The sequence below is a fragment of the Gymnodraco acuticeps genome, unplaced genomic scaffold (genome assembly GCF_902827175.1).
Source record: "Gymnodraco acuticeps unplaced genomic scaffold, fGymAcu1.1, whole genome shotgun sequence".
Classification (NCBI taxonomy): Eukaryota; Metazoa; Chordata; class Actinopteri; order Perciformes; family Bathydraconidae; genus Gymnodraco; species Gymnodraco acuticeps.
In genome coordinates this window covers 1507837-1534225 of record NW_022990565.1, presented here as the reverse complement: position 1 = coordinate 1534225, position 26389 = coordinate 1507837, and the positions used below count along the sequence as shown (strand labels likewise).

The window sequence follows — 26389 nt, the reverse complement described above, 5'->3', positions numbered from 1 at the left end:
GTTTCGTTTTTTTGTTTGTCATGTAACATATTAAGGTTTTTACCTTCTGTTTAGGATGTAAAGGTATCTATTTAATATTTTATTTAAAGATAGACATTTATAATATGTTATAAATGTCTATTTTGTTATATAATACAATATATAACATTTGACATTAATAACAGGCATGATTATTACACAGTCAACCCTTATTCAGAGTGCCTAATAAATGTATATATTTTTTTACAGTGCAGATTTTGGCTTTTTTGGGACCATCGCAAATGTGTGTAAGTAACAAGTATGCTGTATAATCTGCAACAACTGTCAGGTGGTGTTATTATTATTATCTTTTAATTGAAATGGAGCAAAAACAAAAGGGTAGAATTGATCATACCATATTATGTTATTATTGCAACTGTTTTTATTATATTGTGTTGTTTTGTTTATATATGTATGTGTGTGTGTACAAATTAATTAATATAAAGTGTATATATGTGAGTGTGTGTATAAATGAATGAATACATCTGTGTGTATAAATGAATAAATACATGTGTGAGTACATTTATGTGTGTGTTTATATAATATATAAACACACACATAAATGTACTTTGTATATACACACATTTTATATATATATATATATATATATATATATACACACATTTATTCATTTATAAACATATATATATGTTTATAAATGTGTGTATATATATATAAAATAGTATCATTAAATAATGCTGTCAGATAAATGAAGTACACAGTAATAGTCAAGGTTATATTCAATATTCTGCACTTACACCAGCTGATAAGATATTTAAAAACGTCTTTTGTTTGTCCTGAAAACGACATTTGAGGATACACACAGGCTATTTATAGATGATAAAAACACCAGTAATACAATCTCAGGACTCTTCGATATGGCTTTGATTACAGGATCGTTTACTTTCAGTTAACAATCCTTTGGAAAGACAAAAAAACAACTATTCAATATCCTGCTTTACCGCAAACCGCTATAAACTGCCGAAGAAGAAGTCTATGACACTATCGCGTAGAGCTAACGTCGATCCTTGCGTAATGCGGAAGTGGGCGTGGTTAAATCTAACTGGGTTGGAAAAACGATAGACGCCGCCCTGTCAGCGCCCTGGCCTGTGTGTCTGTGACTTGTATCCAAGGTGACGCTACTGTAGTTGTCGAGGATTGCTGCGTCTGCAGGTGGAGACTCCGGTGCTAGTGGATCGCCGGAGCTGTAGATTAACATGTACATGCTTATTGTAGTAGTAAGGGCAATGCCTGTAGCACCATGGAGCATATGTGTGGGCTGGACCTGTATTTTACAGGAAAGGAGTGAGCAGAGGGTGGAGTTGTCGATTCTTGTTCAGTTTTCATCTTCCTCACCCTCTCAGACTTTGAGTTGCGCGCGCTGCTAAAGAGACGCGCTACCATGGAAACCAAACAATGGTGTATTAAAGTCCGAGTGGAAACAGTCGTGAGTAAATCGGAATTTGTCAGAAACCGGGAGAAATGCGGGAGAAATATGACCCCGGGAGGAAACCGGGAGAGGGCAATGAAATCGGGAGTTTCCCGCGAAAATCGGGAGGGTTGGCAAGTATGACACACACTGAAGATTATGGATTATCTCATATTTTTAAGCCTCAATTTGTCCCCCCCCCCCCCCCTCTAACATCACCAGAAGTCATAATTTAAGGGGTCATTTATCAACAAAAAAAAATCTCGGACCGCCCTAGTATGGTTTGGTCACAGCCATTTCCATAGCCCCACCAAAAATATTTTCCACCAGCCGCCACTGATCCTGGGTAACGGCCTGGCTGGCAGCCGTGTGTGGGCTGAGGGTCCACCACCTACCATGCTGTCATCTTCACCCACTGTGACTGTTAACACAGAGGAAAATGCTCTCCTGGAGTTTTTGTCCGTCCGACTGACGGACAACTTCTCACTTCAAACAAGAAGAAGAAATCTAGATCGCAAAATAATTAAACAAGGGAGTGCCTGTTTTTCCTGGCCAAGGACAGGTTCCATGAACACAACACGAGTGTAACGTGTCTTCACGTGGTTATGTCTCGTCTGAAAGGAGTGTAGACTAGAGCAGTGTTTCCAAACCGGGGGTACGCGTACCCCTAGTGGTACGTGGGTGGTCCCCAGGGGGTACGTGAAAAGATTTTGAAAAGTTAAAAAAAAAAAAAAAAATTTGATTTTAGATTTTTTTTTATTAAAATGTTTACAGGAAAACTGTACCCAAATAATGAATAATGCATAATCTGTAATAATGTAACCAAAATTGGGGGTATTCAAATTAAGTAATAATTTGCTGGCTATATATTATTATTGGCGCGGCGTTCAGCTTCCCGCCGGACTGTCAGGTGTTACATCATCATCATCATTGTAGTGGCGCGCTGGTTTTCTTGCTAGCTAGCAAAATATCAACATCCTATCAAGTGAATGCGCTGGTGTTTATTGAGATCAACATTTCTGTTAACATAATCATTATGGATCAATGGCTGAGTCGAGCTGGTTCATCCAGAAACAACAGCACAGGTGATACTGCTGAATCAGGAGAACCCGTTCTCAAGAAAATGAAAACAGAGAAGGTGAAGAATCGTCAGTTTGGTGAACATTATGTGCTCTCCGGGTTTACGGTCACAACTACAGAGCCACCGCAGCCAATGTGTTTCATCTGTGGCGACGTGCTTTCTAATAATAGCATGAAACCATCCCATTTACATCGGCACCTTAGTACTAGACATCCCGCCTGTGTGGGTAAGCCTGCAGAGTTTTTCCACCAAAAGCTGGCTGAATTAAGGGAAGCCAAGAAAAACTAAAGAAAGCGACATCGGTCTCAACCAAGGCCTTGGTGTCGCTACTCGTTGCTAAATCGAAAAAGCCATTTACCATAGCCGAAGAGCTAATCTTGCCTGCTGCTATAATTCTCGCAGAAACCATGCTCGATAAGAAAGCAGCTGATGTCCTGAAGAAAGTGCCGTTGTCAAATAATACTGTGTGCCATCGGATCGACGACATGGGAATTGACATTATTGACCAAGTGGTGGAAAAATGTAAGGCGTCTGGTATGTTCACTTTGCAGTTGGACGAATCAACGGATGTCAGTGGGGAAGCACAACTGATTGCGTTTGTGCGTTACAAAGACACTTTGGAGATGAACGAGCACATTCTGTTTTGCAAGAAACTCACTGGGAGAACTACCGGACAGGATGTTTTTAACGTTATTTACCATTTTTTCTCTCAACACAAGCTGGATTGGAAATCCTGCTCTCATGTGTGCACAGACGGCACTACGGCGATGACCGGCAGAGTAAATGGATTAATGGCCCACATAAAAAAGGTAAACCCTGACGTTACATGGACGCACTGCATGATTCACCGAGAAGCATTAGCTAGCAAGAGAATGAGTCCAGAGTTAAAACGATGTTTTGAATGATGCCCGTAAAAGTGATCAACTTCATACAGTCCAGGCCTTTGAATCATAGACTGTTTCAGTCACTTTGTGGAAGACGGTGGGTCAGAACATAAACAGCTCCTGCTTCACACTGACGTCCGCTGGTTATCCCGAGGGAAGACGTTACAGCGGCTGTTCGAGCTACGCAATGAAGTGAGGGCATTTCTGTCGGAGCACACACACCCACTTGTGGCTATGTTCGACGACGCTGACTGGTTAGCTCGGCTGGGATACCTCTTTGATATTTTCAGCAAACTCAACCAGCTGAATCTCTCTCTTCAAGGTAAAGACACACATGTTCTTAGCTTGTATGACAAAGTGTGTGGATTCATGGAGAAGATCAAGCTCTGGCAGAGCAAATGTGAAAAAGGGGATACAAGTTGTTTCCTGCAGCTGAACGCATACATTGCTACTGGTGAATGTGACAGAGCTCCAATTGTGAAAATAGTACACACACATTTGTCCAAGCTCAAGAATGAGTTCAACTCCTACTTCCCTGATATTAACAACAAGTCATCCACACTGGACTGGGTGCGTAATCCATTTGTGACGTGCATTAACAGCAGCATTCCCGCCAGACTGCAAGAAGACCTCATAGATGTGTCCTCAGATAGGAGCCTGAAGATGAGGTACTCAAGCACACCACTGACACAGTTCTGGTGTGGTGTGGAGAAGGAGTATCCTGAATTGGGGAAAACATGCCCTGAATGAACTGTTGCCTTTTGGGGTCCACATACCTGTGTGAGGTGACATTCTCCGCCATGACCCACATCAAGACTAAACACAGGAACAGACTCAACTTGGAGAATAACCTGGTCACAGCTGTTGCAACAATCTCCCCCAGACTCACAAAACTGATGAGGGAGAAACAGGCTCAAGTGTCACATTAATTGGTGAGTTACTTTTTTTTTAAAGTCTTTAAACAATGGCTATTATAATGTATATGATTAGTTAAGATTGAATATGATTTAAGTGTCACATTAATTGTCGCATTGGGTCACACAGACAAAAATATCCTCCTCTTCTCTATCTCTCCTCGTCACTTCTCTCCTTCTTCCACTCCCAGGTTTCACCTTAGCTACACACAGGGCCGTATCCAGGCCCCGCCCCCCGGCCCGGGTCTGATATGTGCTGCACACACACACACACACACACACACACACACACACACACACACACACACACACACACACACACACACACACACACACACACACACACACACACACACACACACACACACACACGCACACGCACACGCGATTATTACGGTATATGGTTATTATATCCCTCTCACATTTCTCATCTTTTTATATTCAGATCTAATTCTATATTTATTTCTTTCTGCTATTACCCTGCCCATACCTATACCCCCCTCCCCATGCTGCTATGACACCCACATTTACCCAAGGGGATCAATAAAGGAATATCTCATCTGATTGTATCGTATCGTATCGCATCGTATCTTAGTTTTGTAGCAGATTCTTCAGTGCTTTGTTAACTTAATGTTACAATGGGAATGAAGTGATGATGTCAGACCTCAGAACTAAAGCTTTAATTCAATAAACTGCCAACCTGTGTGACCATGTGACTTTATCCAGGTCATCCACACACACACACACACACACACACACACACACACACACACACACACACACACACACACACACACACACACACACACACACACACACACCACACACACACACACACACACACACACAGCCGGTCTGCCACAATATATAGACTATTAATATATCCTGGGGATCACCACGATTGATTGCGTAGTAGGGGGTACTTTAGGTTGGCTTGAAATGCTTTGGGGGTACAGTACACAAAAAAGGTTGGGAACCACTGGACTAGAGTGCTGACGGAGAGCACTGGAACGTCGCTCCAGCTCTTCAAATATTGCAGTACCCATAAGGAGCCGTACACATGCCGCAGTGTTTGCGTGGCTGTGTCTTTAGTTGTAAGGACAGTGGCGATCTGTTGTTATTAGCATCTGGTTAGCTAGCTATGCTAACGAATTTAAAGAGCTTTTCTACAACCAGGTGGAAGAGAGCTCTCTCCTGAGAGGCTCAAATAACCTCAGCTCAGTGAGGTTAAGGCACACCTTGATATGATCATTATAGTTATTAATGAGACTACATGCAAAACAGGTATAAAATACTATATGACAGTAACAAAAAAGTTAAAAATAACAAGAATAGTTTAAAAGGGGAGTGATTTCTAAAATATCCAAAAAGAAAAATCTGCTTACAGTTCTGTTTCAAATGGGTGTTGAGAGATGTATCCATAGATCTCCTCATGTTGCTCTCAAAGTGCACCAGATTGATGCTTTTAACTTCAATATTTAAAAAAAAATCTTCCCGGGGGAACTTGCCCCCGGACCCCCCTAGAGGAGGTGAGGTCCACCACCTGCCCACACCCCCTGTTAAATTGTCTCACCCACATTGAGGATGCTTCCTACGCCCATGTTTTATTCCATGTGTCAAGTCAGGCAAATTGGGTCCAAATGTTATTGCATCAATGATCTGTTAACATTAAAATCACTAAATATATGCTGTAACTATTTTGTTCTAGGCAACTCAAGGGCTCAGGTAATGTAATTACTACATGAATAATGGTCCAAAATAACATTAAATGCATAGGGTTTTTTGTTAAGTAACATACTTTCGTCGCCGACCAGCCGATACATGCCGCGCATTAAGTGGGCCTGTCAATTAATCCCCGGGCCACTTTTTCCCCCCAGTCCACCCCTGCCTCGGTTTGGGGGTCATGGTTCGATACAGGTTCGGTACAACAAGAAAAAGCAAAAAAAAAAGTCCCAAATGCATAATTCCAGGTTTGTTGTTATTTATTTTTGAACAGTAGTGCAGTTAAAAAAGAAGGATCTCTAACAATTAGAATAATTAACTGTATTACACTGTTAAAAACAAACCACAAACAGTACCACACACACTCAGATGCCCAGCTTATCTATAATGGCTGATGTCAAACAAAAAGGTTCAATAAGCTGTACAACTAAAAAGAATGTCTTGAAAATATTACATCATAAATAATAAGAAAGTGTTTCAAGAGCGCATAGCCGTTGAAATATATATGCCAATAGCTTCCGTTATTTATTTTGGTCTCACGGCTGTCATGTTTATTGGCTTCTTAAAAACAGCGGGGATAAGCTGTTGAACTGCTGTTGTCTTTTGCCGGGCTCCGGTGATTGGCAAATCTGGGTGATGCCTTCTGATATGATTTAACATATTTGGCGTGTGTTACCATTAGCATACCGCACCGCTGTCAAACAACGCCGACACACCGTCCTCTTCCGATCCACCACTCACACACTCCATCGTTATTGTAGTCCACAGGGAACCCGAAATGTTCCCACACAGCTGATTTAAAAGAAGCAGGTGGGTTCTAGCTCCTGTGTGTTATCTGAAATCGCCATACTAACTTTTCTTCTTCTTGTATTTTGTTCGTTTTGTTGTGTTTTCTTCTTGTTCTTAATTTTTTGTTTAAGGGCGGCTAGCAAACAGCTTTTAGGCGCAATACCGCCCCCTGGATTATAAATAGTGTAATGGATACTGCCCTGAATGACAGACCTTGTTCCTACTCGTGACGGTACGGGACGAACACGGATACCGTTACACCCCTACAAACAACAATGTATACTTACAGGTTGTGTACCCAAATCTCCTGCTGGTCCAAACAAAGTAGGAACAGCATCGTCCTTCAGTGTCCTACGCTGTGCATATCCGGCATGAATCGCTGCAATGTTTGTGAAGCTTTGGTCCGTGAAATACCGCGCACACAGTACAATACCGGCTCGAACATCTGAAGGAACAGTGTGAACAAGAAATGTCAACCACTGACTTCGTCGTGGTTCTGCCCTCGGTAAGGCATACATTGAAGATTTCCCCTCACAAGACAGGAAACAGACCCTCGTTGGCATGACTGGATACAGATTTGAACTGAACCTGAGCTTCCAACAGTATATATGTTCGGCTGGCAGAGGGTGCGGCCATAGCTCTGGGCGTGGCTACTGGGTATACCTACGTAACGATACCCAGGAAGAAAACATTGGAAAATGAGAAATCTCCAATGAGGCGTTAGAGTTTTACTCCCTACAGGGTGTACATTGAGGGTTTTTTACTCTGCAGACCGTTTACATGCATAAAAACCTTCATAACACACAAGGGGATGGGTAATAACCGGAAAAAGCATGACATGGGATATTTAAAACATTATTAGAACCTGTAAGTGACGTTAGCCAAAGTTGTGAGAACGTTCCCTGCTAGCTGGGTATGCAATTGCCAAAACCTAAAATGGGATCATCACAGTTTAACTAATATATAACTAGTGTCATCTGAATTTTTAGAACTCTATATGAAGTTCTGTGTGTACAAAAAATACCCTAGTGCCATAACGGATTGGGGTTTAAATCATACTGTTTAAAGCTGTCTGTGGCTGTTTTTTCTGCTGTAACTACGTACATTTCCCCTCTGTGGGACTTATAAAGGTATTCTGATTCTGATTCTGATGTTTGTGTAATTTTAACAAATCAAACATGACCAGACTCACAGGCTGTCCGAGGTACCAGGCGGGGTTGTCTTTCTCCGGACCGGACAGACTGAATGAGGCGTCAAACACCGGGTCGTACATAACGTTGTCAATCAGACCGTTGGACTCCGGATAGAGACCCTGAGGAAGAGAGGATTGAGAGAGAGAACAAGAAATTGGTTGAAGCAATGCAGGGATAGATTACTGTGACATCATCATACAACAAAACCTTCTTTCAAGAACAGAAAGATGTTTCTTTCATAAGGAATTAACCAGCTCTCTATCTTTTTTACCTGAAGCCGGGAACCTATCCAGATCTGAAACCTAGATGGTTGTTCTGGACGACCAACTGTCCTTCAATGCTAACATCACTGCAAAAACCTACTATTACAGATGCACTACCGACGACGTCAGGAGTATCCTACATACCCAGAAGAAGACTCAGGTTCTGGTCTACCTGAGTACCAACTGATCCATTGACTGTGCTGTTATTTCATACATCCAGAACACGTTTAAAACCACACTCCAGCACTCTCCATCAGCCAATCTGATTGCTGCTCCTTCACTGCGAATAGAACCCAGGTTCTTGTCCTCAACAAAAACACGCCTGTTTGCTATTCTGGCTGCAAAATGGTTTAAGGAGATCCCCATTGATATTAGGACAGCAGAAAGTCTACACATCTTCCATTGAGACTGAAAACCCACCTGTTCTGTCTGTACCTTGGCCATTAACCTGTTAAACCCCATCCCTGTTTTTCAGGTCTCAGGCTCGAAAATGACATTTCCAGAACAAATTACCATAACTACACTTCTAAAAGGGGAAAATTAATAATCTTTTTTCTCAAAGTAATGATAAACCTGTGAGTTGGATGTAGAAGAGTCAGAATCAATATAGATGTTTTTTATTTTAAAGAAAATTCAGATTGAACATAGTAAAAAACTGTAAATGATAGTGTCTGTCCAAAAATATGTTTTTACTTATAGTGAAAACCACCCTTGAATGATGGTAAGGTAGACTAAAAGCTTTAGGAATCCAAAGTACAACATATAATAAGTACCCTGTATCAAGATTGATGCAAATGAAGAGACATTTGACCTTTTTAGAGAGGTTTAGCAAAAAAAACTCCACCTCTGGGGTGATTTGGGTGGAAATGGACGTTTTTGCCGTTTCTCTGGAACCCATTGGTCGATTTTGATGATTGACATTTCTTTTTAACCGTTAGAGCCAATAGAATCAAAGGAGAATTTCCACATACACACCAACGTTGCCAAAAAAAAGGTGGGGGCTACGCACATGCAGTTTTGCCCAGAGCAAACCTGTCTCACACTCTGAAATCTGAAAACGGAAAAGTTGTGATGTCTGTTTTTGTTTATTATGTCGCGAGTTCTTATCATGGAGTGATCAATTCTGTGTCTTCTCACGATGCTAGTCGATGGGTTGGATTTGCAGTTACGATAAATAATAAGGGTGTTATACCGTGTTTTCTGTGCAAGTGCCGTTAGCATTTTTTCGCTCGTGGCTAATTCAGAGGCTCAGCGTTAGCTTTGTGGTTTTTTTTGCAAAAAAAAAAAAAAAAGATCAGTTAGCTGAGTTTCTTCCCGTTACATTAGTTTTTCTGTTTTGCACATCCTCCTATTAATATTGTCTGACTGTGCTGTCAGACTTTGTACATCCTGCACTGTTTATTATTAGTGTAGGACACTTATGTATGTATAACATCTGAAGATGTGTAGTTTTATTCATGTTTTCACATTGTTTTACAGGATATTGCTATTATTTGACCTGTTTTACTTCTACACATTAATATCTGATTTGTAAAACATCACAGACAGAAAGGTATATCCGTCATTTAATGGTAAGCTATTGAAATTCTGAATCAGTTCAGCAGGTGTGTATCTGTTCCCGGTGACTTTATTTTGAAATTCAGTTCCTGACGGACGCCAAAAAAGCCTGAGATTATAGAATTAAACAAATAAATAAAAACAAGGATAATTGTGTGTTATTGTTGAGTACATAACAGTATGTTATTTAGAAAAGAATAACAAATTAGAAGAAAAAAAATATTTAAAAAAATACAGATTTCAGTATCCTGAGGCTCTGAGCCCCATTTCTTTTCCTCACGGATGGCAAAAAAAGTCCGACATTATATGATTTAAAATTAAAAACAATAATCGTGGCTTGATATTGAGTAAGAACATGTTTTTATTAACCACACAGCTTCCGGTCTCCCAAGACCTGACCGGACAAAAAGACGTGTTGCAGGCACAAAACATACTACCAATAGAAATACATTGCTTTTAAAATCGTTCTGTGTGACACGAAAAAAAGGGGAAAATCTTGTAGGTGAACACGAATCAATAGATTAAATGTCGTGACTATAACACAAAATGCCGTGAGACTGGGTTGCTCACACACACTGTTGGCCACCGGGAGCCACTTGTATTTAAAATGTATGTAATGGAATTCGATTTTAAATTTTAAAGTTACTCCAGTTCTGAACTCAACTGAAAAATATAATAATACCCATGACTATACTTAATATAATAAAAGGATGGTTTGTGAACTATAATACTTCAGTCATTAATCTTGCTTGGATTCCTTGGTTGTACACAGATGGTGGAGTGCTGCAACTGGATTGTCTTTTACAAACTATATACCCTCTTTTCACACCACCTGCTTTTTCGCAGGATGCTTTGTGCAGAGAAAATGTAGCTTCACATACACAGTGAATGGGAGCAAAATTATTTTCACCAATTTGCTTGCAAACACAAAAAATCAAAACGTTTTTTTCTTCTAAATAGATCATTGCTAAATGCTTGTGCAAGCATATTCACATGTGCATGTTAGGGTCTTGTGTGTTTACCGTAACAATGGTGTAGTGATTGGGGAAGGTCTTGCTGGGGAACACTGCCTGCATGTATGGAGCGGAGGTTCCACACTGCTCTGTGATAGAAGAACAGAAAATGAAACACATTAGCTTCTACCTGAGCGTCATGTTAAACTGGGAGCACTGTCATCGCCTTACATGTAGGCAGGATGAACTCAATATGCACACACATTACATTTGAAATTGATGAGAGAAAGAAGACATGAATGCTGGATGATTCAGTATAGATAAATCAATCCTTACAGACAAAAAAGAGGTCATAAAGTCCAGCTGTGTCCCTGTTGTCTGCTGACTCACATTGTGTTCTAAACAACATGTGATTCTAACACAGCTGTACTGGCTTTGTTCTCTCATCCATCCAACATTGAAGAAGATCATCCAAGAAGCTTCATTAAAGCTCAGGAATGATTCAGAGACCAAATAATACTTGTTTGACTAAACGTTTGTGAAGTGAGGTAATAGCAGAGGAGTTTTGAATCTAACATAAAGAAAGACCTGCACATTTGTATTTATCAGTGAAGTTATTCACTGAAAGTTAAAATTGAAGGTTGCTTGAGAGGAAGCAAAATTAAAATGTAATAAAAAACTGAATTCAGAATGGAAGAAAAAGGAGATTCTCTAACAGAAATGCAAATTCAGTGCTAGTTGCATTCCTTAACAAGAACCCGTGAAGGAAAAGGGTGTTTTAGAGGTTGTATGCATAGGAGCTAATACAGTTTCATTATATTTCTCCTGCCGGGACGACATGAACATTTAAGTAGGGTATTGTGGTTCAAACGTACTGAGCTTGTCCAGAACAGGGATGAGAGCGGCCCATGTCTGCAGGTACTCGGCCCGCAGGCCATCCAGAGAGACGAGGAGCAGGGGCTGCTGCCTAAAGCTTGTAGGGGGGGGGGGGAGAAGATAATATACAGGTCATTTCAATAAAGGCAGGTTTGAGAAGTTGATTATTGATCTTTTTTCACCACAACAGGTGAAGCTAACTGAATGACATTCTTACCCGGCTGGACATGAAGGAGCTGAGAGGTCTGCACAGGGGTCCTCTACCCACTCTGTGTCTCCTACAGGGGGGGGGGGGGCATACTGTGTTAACAGGGCAGTTCAGGACCTAACCATTACATTAAAAGGTACACATGTACACTGACTGTCAAACATTTTAACATCAGATGTTTTTTTCAATGTGGTCTTAGCATTTTATTAATTTCAATTTAGCTGGGAACGGTTATGTGAAAGTGGCTCTGCTACATTTAAAAGTGTTGAATCAGAGACATGAATCAGGCTGTATATACCAATGGAAAATAATCTCCCGATCTTTCCTGATAGCTCCTTTCAAAATATAAACGGTGGTCTATAGTCATAAGAGGCACTTAGATGTTTGAAGAAATATGGACAAACAATGTCTTTCAGGACCTACATCAGCATTGAAATCAGACAAACACATACCAGTCTCCTTATATCTCTATAGCCCATTTCTAATCTGATCTGAGTCATCTACAACTAAATTAGCAAGCAACTGTTACCCCAGATAACCTTGTTGTTACACCTACATTATTAATTATCTTAACAGCTTTTGTCTTTACTTATCCTCTTTCATGTTATTCTATGTCCTTGTTTTAATTATTACCATGGCAGACATGTTTGAAGTTGGTGCAGCAGTCCCCTGCAGACAGACAGTCATCAGAGCAGTGACACCTGCTCTGCGTCAGCCTCTTCTCTCCACAGCGCAGCTTCGTGCACTGCCACTGCTGGGCTGAAGAGGAACATGCAGTAAGTGCACCGCATCGCAAACAAATGCAGATTTAGTTATTGCATTACACAGGTTGGTTGAAAACTCGATTCCGATTGGTCAATATGAACATTCAGCGGTCTGCTATTACTCAATACTGTTGCTAAAGATGCAGTAATCAAGGACATTTGTGCAGTCATATCAATCCGCAAAAAGAAGCCCTGGAGAAGACAGACAGGAAGTAAACACTAAAGGGAACAACGGAAGAAGACAGGCAGGAAGTAAACACTAAAGGGAACAGCAGAAGAAGACAGACAAGAAGTAAACACTAAAGGGAACATCAGAAGAAGACATACAGGAAGTAAACACTAAAGGGAACAACGGAAGAAGACAGGCAGGAAGTAAACACTAAAGGGAACAGCAGAAGAAGACAGACAAGAAGTAAACACTAAAGGGAACAACGGAAGAAGACAGGCAGGAAGTAAACACTAAAGGGAACAGCAGAAGAAGACAGACAAGAAGTAAACACTAAAGGGAACAACGGAAGAAGACAGACAGGAAGTAAACACTAAAGGGAACAGCAGAAGAAGACATATGGGAAGTAAACACTAAAGGGAACAGCAGAAGAAAACAGACAGGAAGTAAACACTAAAGGGAACAGCAGAAGAAGACATATGGGAAGTAAACACTAAAGGGAACAGCAGAAGAAAACAGACAGGAAGTAAACACTAAAGGGAACAGCAGAAGAAAACAGACAGGAAGTACACACTAAAGGGAACAGCAGAAGAAGACAGATGGGAAGTAAACACTAAAGGGAACACGGTATGGGCTCTGGCAGTGTTTACAGACTGGATAATGGAGGAGACAATGTGAACAGACTTGGACAGTTACAGAAAACCTCGATCAGTGCTGCCGTCAGTTTAAGTTACGTTGCGTTAAAATGAAATGTCTCACTTGGAACAGTGCAGCTGTCGTGGTAGTCCAAGCAGCAGCTCTTGCTGGATTCACAGTTCTTGTCACACCTGCAGCCGGGCACCTCACTGTCGTAGGGCTCGTAGCAGCGCCCCCTGCAGGACGTCTGGGGGATGGCAGGAACTGGAAGACAGGACCCCACCTTTTAATACTGTAGCTGTGGCTTTTAAGAATGTAGAATATAGTTTGGAGTTTGGAAATTGGTGGTTTTGCTGCCATTAAAACAATTTCACAATCATGGCTTGAGAATATGTTAGAGTTTATTGAAGGATAAACGTGTTTTCATAATATGTTGTCATTTTATGTTGTAAAGAGACCATAGTCAGAAAAGAGGAACAGAGAATAGTCTGTTCCCCTTTTCTGTGGACCATACACACACACACACACATGATTGCGAGTCACAAGACTCCCATTGACAAATAAAGCCGTTGGTTACATACACTTCCTCATGCATGATTTGTAACTGTATTTTTGTAATAAAGAGACTGCACTGAGAGAAGAGGAGCAGAGTTGGTTTTGGAGTTGACATGACCTGTCACTCGCTGATTCTCCTTGCAGCAAGTAAACTTGAAACTCGAGTACTGTTATCTTTGTTCACTGGGTTTTGGTATATTTGAACCGAGCTGGGGTTTACTCTTACAAAGTAATATAGAAATACCCAACAATAATTGGTCCTTCGAGCCGGATTCCAACACATCGTGACGGGAAGGAGGAGGGAAAAGACACGCCGCAAGTCTGTCGACAGCCGGGATCATCAGCCGACCCCGAGAAAGACCCGGGACGCAGAATTCGTGGCCGGGCCGGTGCTTATATGTCCAACCTCCCTCATCCTCGGCACGATTGACGGAATCCAACCGGACCAGTGACCACAGATAACGGGTAAGATAAAAGTTGATATACATGGTTTCTCCACCATTTAAGGAGGTAGAGAAAGGCTTCTCCGCCATTTAAGGAGGATTGACGTGTCTTTGGGTACACTTATGAGAAAGGTTTCTCCACCATTTAAGGAGGTAGAAATTGACGTGCCTTTGGGTACACTTATGAGTGATTGAGTGAAAGTAGTGTGTAAAAGTGTCACCAGGTGGAATCAGCGCACAGAGTGGAAACCTAACGGTGATAACAAAAACTCTGTGGTCTGTTGAAGTACACTAGTGGTGAATTAGGAATTAGGTTCTGACCGGCACGTTGTCCAGTAGGAACACAAAGCTAGAATAATGGGGTCCAATGGGAGTAAGCCTGCCGCTACAGGGGACATGAGATATATGGAAATATATAGTCATGGCAGCACCAGTTATTGTAGCAAATGGTATAAACTGTACGGCTTCCGAGGAAAGTTGGAGAAAACAGCAGTAAGAGAATTAAGCGACAAATTGAGAGCAGAAACAGCTGGAACAACACAAGGCAAGAAAAGAAAGAAGTTAGAAGCTCAACTGCGAGTCGCAGCTTTATGGGCTGAACAAGCCCATAAAAGGAGCAGGCAGAGGCAGAGGAGGAGGCAGAAACGCAGAAGGCAAATTCCTCTGCTACAGGTGCGGAAAGGAGGGGCACATGGCGAGGGACTGTGAGGAACAGATGTCACAGATAAAAGAAGGGGGACAAAAGGGACAGTACAAAGACGAAAGACATGGCCCCCCCCCTTCACATAACCTACATAGTTATGACAACTGACTAGACGTAGAAAAGGAAGAAGAGGACGTCCACACACATCACATTGACCTTTCTGAAGTATTACTGAATCTGTCAGATAACAGTATTAAACCTACCAGAACAATCGAAATCAATGGGGAAAAATTTGAATTTTTATGTGACAGCGGTGCAGACTCATCAGTAGTGAACAAAGAAGTCCAAAGAATGTGGCCACCAACTGGCACTATGTTTGTAAAATCAGCAAATGGACACATAAATCAGAGGTCGATTTCAAAGCCACTTTTTATGGAAGATAGAAGGTCAGGCCTCCAGGCATCCCTCAAATTTGTGTTCATCTCAAACTGCCCTGTCAATTTGCTAGGGAGAGACGGCATGGAAATGTTAAAAATCAGTGTAGTACCAGTCAAAGGGGGAATGCGAGCAGTAGGGCCCGGAGAAAAGGTGGAAGACCAGATCTTCCTTCAAAAATCCATAAACACCCCCAACTACTACTGGTCACTAGACATGCCACAACCTGACGTGACAAACACAGGTGAACACCTGTTAACACTATTCACCCCACAACATGGCCAAGAAGTAATGAAACCTGACGCATTGCACGTTACACTAAAGTACAAGAACACCCCTGGCCCAGACAAAGACTATGATGTGCTCGTGCATCGACTGACACCACAGAGGGTAGTGTTCCACTCGATGTATGCAAACCAACACGGGGATGTTGTAATTGACGCTAGGGTCCCATCAACCACTGCCTTGATAATGGAACCAGGTTCCACGCCACACATATCAGTAGCTAGGGGCCCAGGGACTTCATGGAGAGACTTAGGTTTATTAGTGGCTAGAGGTAACAGGATAACAAAATGGACAGATGACAAAAACGGTTGGCAAACTGGAGGCGGGTTAAAGCGCAAAACTCTAGGGTTTACTCTAGTGATGACACCACGCGCCCACCTAGACGACCCTGAACAACAATGATGTATGCTAAGTGAAGAGGCCTTAGAGGTCCTGAAAACGGTGCCGCCATGCGTATGGTCACAAGGAAAATGTGATGTAGGTCGCATGGTGAACGCAAAACCTGTACACGTTAGACCAAAAACTAACTACAGACCTAACATAAGACAATACCCCTTAAAAGAGGATGCAAAAGTTGGCATCAAACCTGTAAATTGAAGAAATGCTAAAAGCAGGGATCCTGCGTGAGTGCCCTGATGCATCATGCAATACCCCCATCTTCCCAGTAAAAAAGGCTGATGGGCAGTCATGGAGAATGATTCAAGACTTAAGAGCAGTAAATGATGCTGTACAAAGCACAGCCCCAACAGTACCAGATCCACACACGTTAATGAACGGCCTTAAGCCAAATATGGCATGGTTCTCAGTGATAGACTTGAGCAATGCCTTTTTCTCCATTCCTGTAGAAAAAGACTCACAAGGATGGTTTGGGTTCACACATGAAGGAACAAAATACACATACACCAGATTACCTCAGGGGTATGTGGATAGCCCAACAATCTTTTCACAAGAAATAGCAAATTGTTTGGCTACATTACAGATACCTGACACATCGCAGATTTTGGTATATGTAGATGATATTCTTGTTGCGTCACCCACACAGGAAGAAAGCACAAAAGTCACACTACAAGTATTGACACATTTGGCCAAAACAGGAAACAAGGTTTCAAGACAGAAACTTCAGTTTGTGAAAGAGGAAGTGATCTTTTTAGGCCACAATTTAAACCGAGAAGGGAGACGCATACACTCAGAGAGGAAACAGACGGTGTTAAACGCACCATAACCAACAACAAAAAAAACAAATGATGCAATTCCTTGGGCTGACTAACTATTGCAGAGCATGGATTCCAGACTACGCAGGAATGACTCAGCCCCTACTAGATTGCATATACTCAGACAATGACATGAAAATGTCCGGCAAGATAGAATGGACACAAGAGGCAGAAGCTGCATTTGAAAGGACTAAACAGTGTCTCGTAGGGTCATCAGTGTTAGCATTACCAGACTATGAAAAACCATTTGTACAAACAGTTGACTGCAAAAAAGGGTTTATGACATCAGTATTGGCACAAAAACACGGCACAAAACTAAGGCCTGTCGCTTACTACTCTAAAAGGTTAGACCCAGTAGCACAAGCATTACCAGTATGCGTACAAGCAGTATGTGCGGCAGCAATGGCGGTACATTGTACAGCAGAAATAGTTTTGTTCCACCCACTCACACTGATGGTTCCACACGCAGTCACCATGTTGTTACATGACACCAAAATGGCTTTCTTATCACCTGCACGTTATTTGGCACTGACAGCTACACTAATGTCACAACCACACATTGTGATAAAAAGATGTAATATCTTAAATCCAGCCACATTAATACCTACAGCAGAAGATGGAGAACCACACTGTTGTAAAGAAGAGACTGACAGAACATGCAAACCAAGACCAGATTTGAAAGACATACAACTACTCAGTGGCGAAACATGGTTTGTGGATGGGTCCTGTTCTAAATCTATAACAGGCCAAAATCAAACAGGGTTTGCAGTTGTATCACACTCACAGGTCATAAAAGCAGGCCGACTCCCCCACACATATTCTGCACAAGCAGCGGAATTAGTAGCTCTTACAGAAGCATGCAAAGCGGGGGTTGGAAAAGATGTGACTATGTGGACAGACAGCCAGTATGCGCACTCAACAGTACATATATTTGCAGCCCAATGGGCCCGCAGGGGCATGAAAACATCAACAGGAAAACCAGTCACCCATGCACAGCTGCTGACTGATCTTTTAAAAGCGGTGTTGTTGCCGAAAAGCATTGCTATATGCAAATGCGCTGCGCACACCAGTGGGAAGGATGCAGTAACACTTGGCAATGCACACGCGGATAAGGTAGCGAAGCTAGCAGCTATGGGCGAATATGGGTTCCATATCCTCTTGCAGAAGGGGGAAAGTGTTTCACAACCAATACCTCTTGTGATATTAAGGGATATGCAGAACAACGCACCCGACAGAGAAAAGAAGAAATGGTTGACAGATGGAGCAACCACAGACCCTGAGGGAACATTCAGAATAAACAACAAGATAGTACTCCCTGTTAGTCTCTACAAAACAGCAGCTCATTTGAGTCATGGGCCGTGCCATGTCTCAACAGGAGGGATGGTGACAATAATAAATGAACATTTCCATACATACAACTACATTACATTTTCTAAAAACTTTTGTAGAGCCTGTATAGTATGTTGCAGACACAATGCTCAAGGCAATGAGCGACCACAGAGAGGAAAGTTCCCTCCACCAACATACCCATTTCAACACATGCATATGGACTTCATCGAACTAACACCATGCCAAGGGTACAAATACTGTTTGGTAATGATATGTCCGTTTTCAAAGTGGGTTGAAATATTCCCAGCAAAACATGCAGACGCTATTACCGTAGCAAAAGCCATATGCAAGACAATAATACCAAACAGAGGTATTCCAGAGAAACTGTACAGTGATAATGGGTCTCATTTTGTAAATCAGGTTATTACCAAACTGTCCGAACATATGGGGATAACATTAAAAAACCATTGTGCATATCATCCACAGAGTGCAGGCTTAGTGGAAAGAACAAACGGAACAGTAAAGTTAAGACTAAGGAAAACAATGGAGGAAACAGGAAGACCATGGGTGGAATGTGTGTCTCTGGTAGAAACATGCATGAGAATCACGCCCACGGCAAAAGGGTTGTCTCCCTTTGAGATCATAACAGGAAGGCAATTCAGATTACCAATCACAGACGAGGTGAGGGAGGAGGATGATGCTGAGGCAGGGACTACATTAGCTGAATGGATGAGCAGACTCTTCAGAAGCAATGAGATAGCTCGAACAAATAACCTGCCAGACATTTCTACTCCCTTGCAGGACACTCGAGTGCAGACTGGTGACCAGGTCCTCGTGAAGGTGATTAAGAGGAAGCATTGGCACTGTCCACGGTGGGACGGTCCCTACACGGTACTGCTGACAACACCGACTGCACTAAAAAATCGCCGAAAGAACTACGTGGATACATCAGAGCCACTGCAAAAAGATAATACCTCTCCAACTTAACGACGGATAAGTGGTGGAAGTCCGGCTACAAAGGGCGGTGTTTCATTAGGAAATACTGGTCTCAACCCCCGGTGAAGAAAACAACAGAACCACTATCACAAATAGACTATGTTGGGAAAGGTGTTGTTTGTAGTGACCCTGCTGGGTCTGACGCTAATGACTATAAGACAATTGAGTGAGGAATCCTCAACAAAAAAAAAGGTCCATCGAGAGAAAAAATGGTCATTACTCAACGATGACCCATGGAACCACAACGACAAAACTGCACGCTCACCTAGGATGACAAATGCCTGGTATGCCTATGTCCATCAACTTGTTACAAAGACAGGGCGTTCAAATTGTTATGTTTGTTCCCACATGCCATGGTCAACTGGACAAGTAACTCTGTATGGTAAAAGGATGAGTAAATCACAAGCTAAATGTTTTGCTACCATGGGAGGTGTAGGATACCAGCACTCAGGGATAAAAGTCAACGATGTGAATCCATATGCCCCAGGTTTAAGCAATGGCACTTGTAATAAGATATTTTGGGTGAACTTTAACATGACAGTGCCACGTAAAATGACAGGACAAAAGGTAGTCATGCCAAATAATGAAGCTATACACCCTATGTGTTACAGTCAGACAGAAGGTTCTGTACCAATGGGAAACACCACTGGTTGTAACCAGACACTTGTTAATGGCGAAGGGGCTCCAGTCTATTTGAGCAAACAATCTAATGGTACATGGTGGGTACAAGGAGGATGGTGGCTGTGTGGCAACAACGCTTATCCAGTTCTGCCAATAAATTGGACAGGCACGTGCGCACCAATATTTGTTAGCGACCACACCTTCGTGATAGACATAGAACCACACCTTAACCACACCCGCAGGAGGAGAAATGCCATGCCTGCCTTCAAAAAACATGATTCAGTATGGGGAAAAGATGTCCCTGATGAATTCAAACACTGGTCCACCAGTGGAAAGGTAATATTAGCATTGACTCCTGCCTTAGGCGTAGCGAAGAACATGTTGAGACTCGAAACCCTTGATTACCGGTTCGGCATGTTTGTAAATAATTCCATCGTTGTAAACGAACAACAGAACCTCGAACTAGACTCACTCAGAACCATGGTGCTACAGCACCGCATGGCCCTTGATCTACTCACTGCCTCAGTAGGAGGTACGTGTATCCTTTTGAACACAATCTGTTGTACATATATCACCGACAATGTCCACTCCCAAAACATGACAGATGCAATGGCTACTCTCAAAGCCCTACAGACAGCTATGGGCCAAGACAGACATGCCTCTCTTGAGACCGGATGGTTCAATTGGCTACTCTCAGGGAGCTGGGTTCAAAAGCTCGTGATGGGATTTGTTGCAATCATATGTGTTGTCATCCTTGTGTGCTGTGCTATGGCTTGTATTATACCATGTGTTAAAGCTATGGTTGGTAAAATAGTTACCAACACTCTTGTCCAATATACGATGTTGCAACAGACAGATAACGATGACTATACTGACACAGACCCCTCTCAGAAGGACGAATATACTCACCTAACCTCCAATGTGTAAGACTTAAAGCTAGGTTACTGTCTGTCATATGACGAATGGTTCGAAAATGTCAAAAACAAGTGAATTAATTCTGAAAGTAATAAAGACACTGTAACCAGCTAGTAATTATGAAAAACAGGAGGGAATGTTAGAGTTTATTGAAGGATAAACGTGTTTTCATAATATGTTGTCATTTTATGTTGTAAAGAGACCATAGTCAGAAAAGAGGAACAGAGAATAGTCTGTTCCCCTTTTCTGTGGACCATACACACACACACACACATGATTGCGAGTCACAAGACTCCCATTGACAAATAAAGCCGTTGGTTACATACACTTCCTCATGCATGATTTGTAACTGTATTTTTGTAATAAAGAGACTGCACTGAGAGAAGAGGAGCAGAGTTGGTTTTGGAGTTGACATGACCTGTCACTCGCTGATTCTCCTTGCAGCAAGTAAACTTGAAACTCGAGTACTGTTATCTTTGTTCACTGGGTTTTGGTATATTTGAACCGAGCTGGGGTTTACTCTTACAAAGTAATATAGAAATACCCAACAGAATATGTTAAAGGTCCCATGTCATGCTTTTCCGGTTATTACCCGTCCCCTTGTGTGTTATGAAGGTTGTTATGCATGTAAACAGTCTGTAAAGTCACAAACCCTCAAAGTACACCCTGTAGCGAGTAAAACTCTAACACAGAAAAGACCTGTCTATGCTGCCCCAGAACGCCTCGTTGGACATTTCTCTTTTTCTTCCTGGGTACAGTGACGTCCCCATATCCAAATGGACCAATCCGTGGAGCCGTTAAGTTACGTCCGCAGAGCCGTTAGGTTAAATCCGTGGATTGGTCCAAATTGACCAATCCGCGGACTTCCTCACACACACACTCAATCTTTTCTCAGCTGCAGCTCCGCCGATTTCTCCTCCCTGAGACGGCGGGACGCGGCGAGGCTGTGAGTTTGTGTGTGAGCACACACACTGACTCACAATCAGGCTGCGAGTTTGTGTGTGAGCACACACACTGACTCACAGCCAGGCTGCAGGTGTGTGTGTGTGTTCGGGCTGGGTTTCGCTGTGTCTTGCTGTCTCGCAGACGGCCACTGGGCTCACAGGGAGGGGGGGGGCAGGAGCTCCAACAAGCCGTTTAGAACAGAGAGTGAATACACATACTATACAGAGATGCTGTATGAGAAACCAATGTGAGTTTGGAAAATTGCACAATATAAATATATTTTAGTAGACCTCAACAATGGAATTATGATCAGTAGAAATGACCATGACATGGGACCTTTAAGTGTTTTTTATTCTGGTCTGTAGCCAAGAGAAAGGCGATAAAGAGAACTATTCATTGACGAATAACAGATGAACAGGAGTTTAGGTTACTTTCATCTATAATCTGGAATAATAATTGTAATTATAAACCTTCCCATTTTTCTAAGGAGAATACTAAACAGACTCGGTTAATTATTTCAAATGTGTAGCAATACTCAGCTTCCATACATGATATACCGCAGTCACATAATAGGATGTGTTTGCACTGTCTACAGTTGCATACTGTATTTTAGTTTTGCTTATGAGTCCTGTGTTTGAGGCTTCTCATGTGAGAAGGTTTACTTGAAGAGTTCATGTTTACATTGTATTTACAGCACTGTTAAAAGGGTTCTCACACTGTAAACATTCCTGAAAAGTATTTATCATAGAAGATGAACTACTACAAGTTATAAATAGACAGATCAGGTCAGGCTAATGAGTCAAAGCCATATCATACATTTCAACTTTAACTTGATTTATTATAATTTGGTCCACATTGATTAATGATGTATGTCTCTAAACCTTTGTTTTCATGATATACATTTTTCATCGCGAGTAAAAATCATTGCAAAATATTCCCCATTTCACACAAATGTCATGTTCTTAAAAAATAGCTCTGGCCGTTTCTAGAAAAATCCTAAATGAATATGTTAATTCATTAAATGACAATTTTACATGTGGCAAATGTTTTCAAAAAAAGACTAACCAATGTTGAAATAAGGTTGGGAAATCAATTTAGCTTTCATAAAAGTATAAATTATTTTCATTTTGTTAACATTTATTTTCACAGTGTAGGCTTTGCTCAGTGTTTAGCTCTGACAGTTTTAACAGATTTTCTTTTTTGTTCTACTTCATCACATGACCCACACTCACAATTAATGTCAGACAAAGCTCATGTGAACTCACATGACATTCACATGCTACTTCCAGATATGAATCACCTGCTGAGGTAAATTGGAAAAACTCTGTACTGAACTCATGGTTTCCTCTTACCTATGCCTTAGTACAAGACAATACATGTTCAAGGAGTAAATACAGGTTTCACGACCTTTGAAGGTCAACTGAGATCAACCGGTTTGTAATAAAAAGACAGGCAGGGCTTGAGCCGTCACGCATTAGTCACACAATAATGGTTTTTATTGAGCTTAGAAAACCTTTTTTTTCACCTGCAACGTGCAACAACATAACAAATCTTATGTAGCTTTTATGCAATAAATTGTTTAAAAAAATCTAATTTCTCTTACTGAATGAATTGAACTTTAAATTTAACTTGATTTATGTGATGTCGTTTTTTAGAAATGTTTGTCACTACATTAGTAAAATAACAATATAAAATTTACTAATATTTCCTAAAATTGACATTATAACTGTATATCGAATGCTATATTACACTATGACACAGTATACTAGTGTACACTATGATATCGTTGGTCCTGTCCTGTTGTCTGCGGAGGCCCACTCCCACCTGTTGAGTGCGGATGTGCTTGGGTGGTTTCCCCCCGACGAAGACGTCGCGAGGAGACGGAGCTGCTCCACCGGCTGCTGCCTGCTTCCACCTGTCTGGTGTCTGTGGTCTGCAGAGGCCTGCTCCCACCTGTGGAGTGCGGCTGTGCGGAGAAGGATTTTTGCCCCGAGGACGTCGCGGAGAGACGGAGTGGCTTCACGCTTCGGGCTGGGACCTGCTCCCGTCGGGCGTGTGCTGCTGTGCGGAGGAGGATTCGCCACAGCTGGGGCTTGCTTTCCACCTTTCTGCGGTGTGGCTGAGGAGGAGGGTTCTTGCCCGGGGAACATCGGAGAATGGCACATGTCATGTTTCTGCTGTGCCTGTTTGCTGTTTTGGACTGTGGGAAGATCTATAGTAACTTAAATACTTAAATACAGAACTTAAATACACACAATACTAATCATACAAACAAGACACAGGTGAGGAGGGAGGAGAAAACACAGGGACACCAGGTGAACACAATTGGGTAAATTAGACACACCAGGGAAACTAACGACAGGGAACCTGTTCTGTCATTCTAATGACTGACATCTATCTCCTTGACTGCTATATCCTTAGTGGCCTCTAGGGACAGGCAAGTGCGTTCCTAGTAAAACGTCTGTGTTAGGCTTCCGTTCTGCCATTTAGTTTGAGAGCCGCATGGGGAACAGGTCCCTGACTCTATCTGTCTCCATCCGGTTATTTTCACCCTTGAGAAGGCATAATCTGTGAGTACATTTGTTTAGGGAAACATTTTGTATAATGTGCTACTTATATTTTTGCATCTCATGTAACATTTATCTAAATTCAGCATATGTAGTTAAGCCATATATGTAATTGCTGCATGAGTAGTAATTGTCCCTTATTGGATGTTGGAGTGCATTTGGTTTATTTTTGGGGAAAAGTACATTATATTTTCTTGTTGTTAGATATTTATACATGTCTTTGTTTGTATCATTTCAGTTTCACACCGCTCCTATTAAAATACCAAACATCAGCTCCTGTCTCGGTCATTTTTGGGAGAGTGTTTAGCTCGCCGCATAGCCATGCATCTACACGCGTGGTGAGGGCAGAAGAGTGAAAAGATTAACTTCACCTCAAGATCATCCCGTAGACTAGAAACCCTGCATTACTGCTGAGAGCAACAATGTCGAACGCCCCAGATCTCACTGAGCAACACAACATGGAGGTTAGATCACAATGCAACACTTCTTCATCATCACGACGCTCCAGTCGGTTGGGTATTAACATGCTGGCAGCAGAGGCACGTGCAAAGGCTGAAGCTGCGCGTACGAAGGCAGCTTATGCAAAACGTCAAGTGGACATGGAAGTAGAGAAAGCAAGCATTGATGCTACGCTTCATGCTCTTAAAGAAGAGGGTGAGGCTGAAGCTGCATCAGCAGCAGCAAACGTGCTTGAAGCAGCTGTAGACATTGAATTTAAAGAACATCAAAATAAATCTAGCCACTTCTCATTGGCGCAACAATCTATGCACCAGTGAGTACGTCAATGCACATTACAACAATCAGGAAAACTACGAAATGGGCCATCAGACAAATCACGAAGAACAGCAAGCAGCTCTTTCTTCACTGCAAGCACACCCTCAACATACAGAGGCCCCCAATATCATCCAGAGCCCTTCTCACCAGGCTCCTCGGAGCTTATATCAACAAAGGCCCCAGATCCCATTGGCCTCTCAAGCCCACATCAACGCTTTGAATCACTCCCCATCACATTACACTAACGCTGCATAGAACTACCCTAGAGGCAGTACACCCTCACATGTAACAACAGTGTGCAACTCGATTTTGACAGGAAAGCAACTGGAGACTTCTAGAATTGTGTGAGTAACATTCTGTTTTTAGACTTCTCTGTTTCAGTGTGTGTACTCTGTATCAATGCTCTGTAGTTGATCTGACTGAAATTGTGATTTTAAATCTCAAAACCGCTACAGTATCTGTCAGGCAGAAACTTGGGACAAGTAATTTGACTGAAACCTTAAAACTGAACTAACTGACTGCTAGGGTTAACTTTGATTTAAACATTTGTAGAATACTAAGAGCTTTATTGAGTAGGTGTAACTGTATTAAGGGTTAAACTCATAACTTTATAACTTAGGGTTTAATGTAATTGTAAAACCATTGGGCCACTGAAAATACAATAGTCCTGCGGGAGTCAAAGACTGACAAAGACATTGGAGTCCTGCGGGAGTCACGAGGGAGGCAAAGAGGAGGCAAATCCTACTTTGATTGAGCCAAGTATCGCTGGTGTTTTATTTTATTTGGTTGTTTAGCCCCTCATGCTATAATCATGTGTATTTTCTCTATTCCTGTTTATATGTCTTCTCGCAATTATCACTGGCCCCGTGTATCTCGTAATCGATATAACCGGCCTGCTCTCGTCTATCCCACATGCTCCACTGAGATCCAACATCTAGTTTCAGGTGGCCTGTGGAACTGCCAGTCAGCTGTTCCTAAGGCTGACTTCATATCTGGCTACGCTTCCCTGCAGTCTCTGGATTTCCTTGCTCTCACTGAGACGTGGATTACTCCATTCAAGACATCCACCCCAGCAGCTCTCTCCACAGCATATTCCTTCTCCCATACACCCAGACCCACTGGCAGAGGAGGTGGCACTGGTCTCCTGCTCTCTCCCAAATTGAGCTTTTCCCTCTTCAAGCTACCTAACTTCACTCCTTCCACCTTTGAATTCCATG

General features: G+C 42.0%; 1 protein-coding gene across 1 annotated transcript in view; it reads right to left on the bottom strand.

Moving 5' to 3' along the window:
• LOC117553715 (venom phosphodiesterase 1) overlaps positions 1–26389 on the bottom strand; it is an 83140-nt gene that overhangs the window by 39283 nt on the left and 17468 nt on the right. The window contains exons 3-8 of the mRNA XM_034227761.1: positions 13577–13717; positions 12521–12646; positions 11897–11957; positions 11679–11776; positions 10873–10952; positions 8030–8149 (exon numbers count right to left, since the gene is read on the bottom strand). Coding sequence (XP_034083652.1) covers positions 8030–8149; positions 10873–10952; positions 11679–11776; positions 11897–11957; positions 12521–12646; positions 13577–13717 — 626 coding nt within the window. The remainder of the gene's footprint in view (positions 1–8029; positions 8150–10872; positions 10953–11678; positions 11777–11896; positions 11958–12520; positions 12647–13576; positions 13718–26389) is intronic.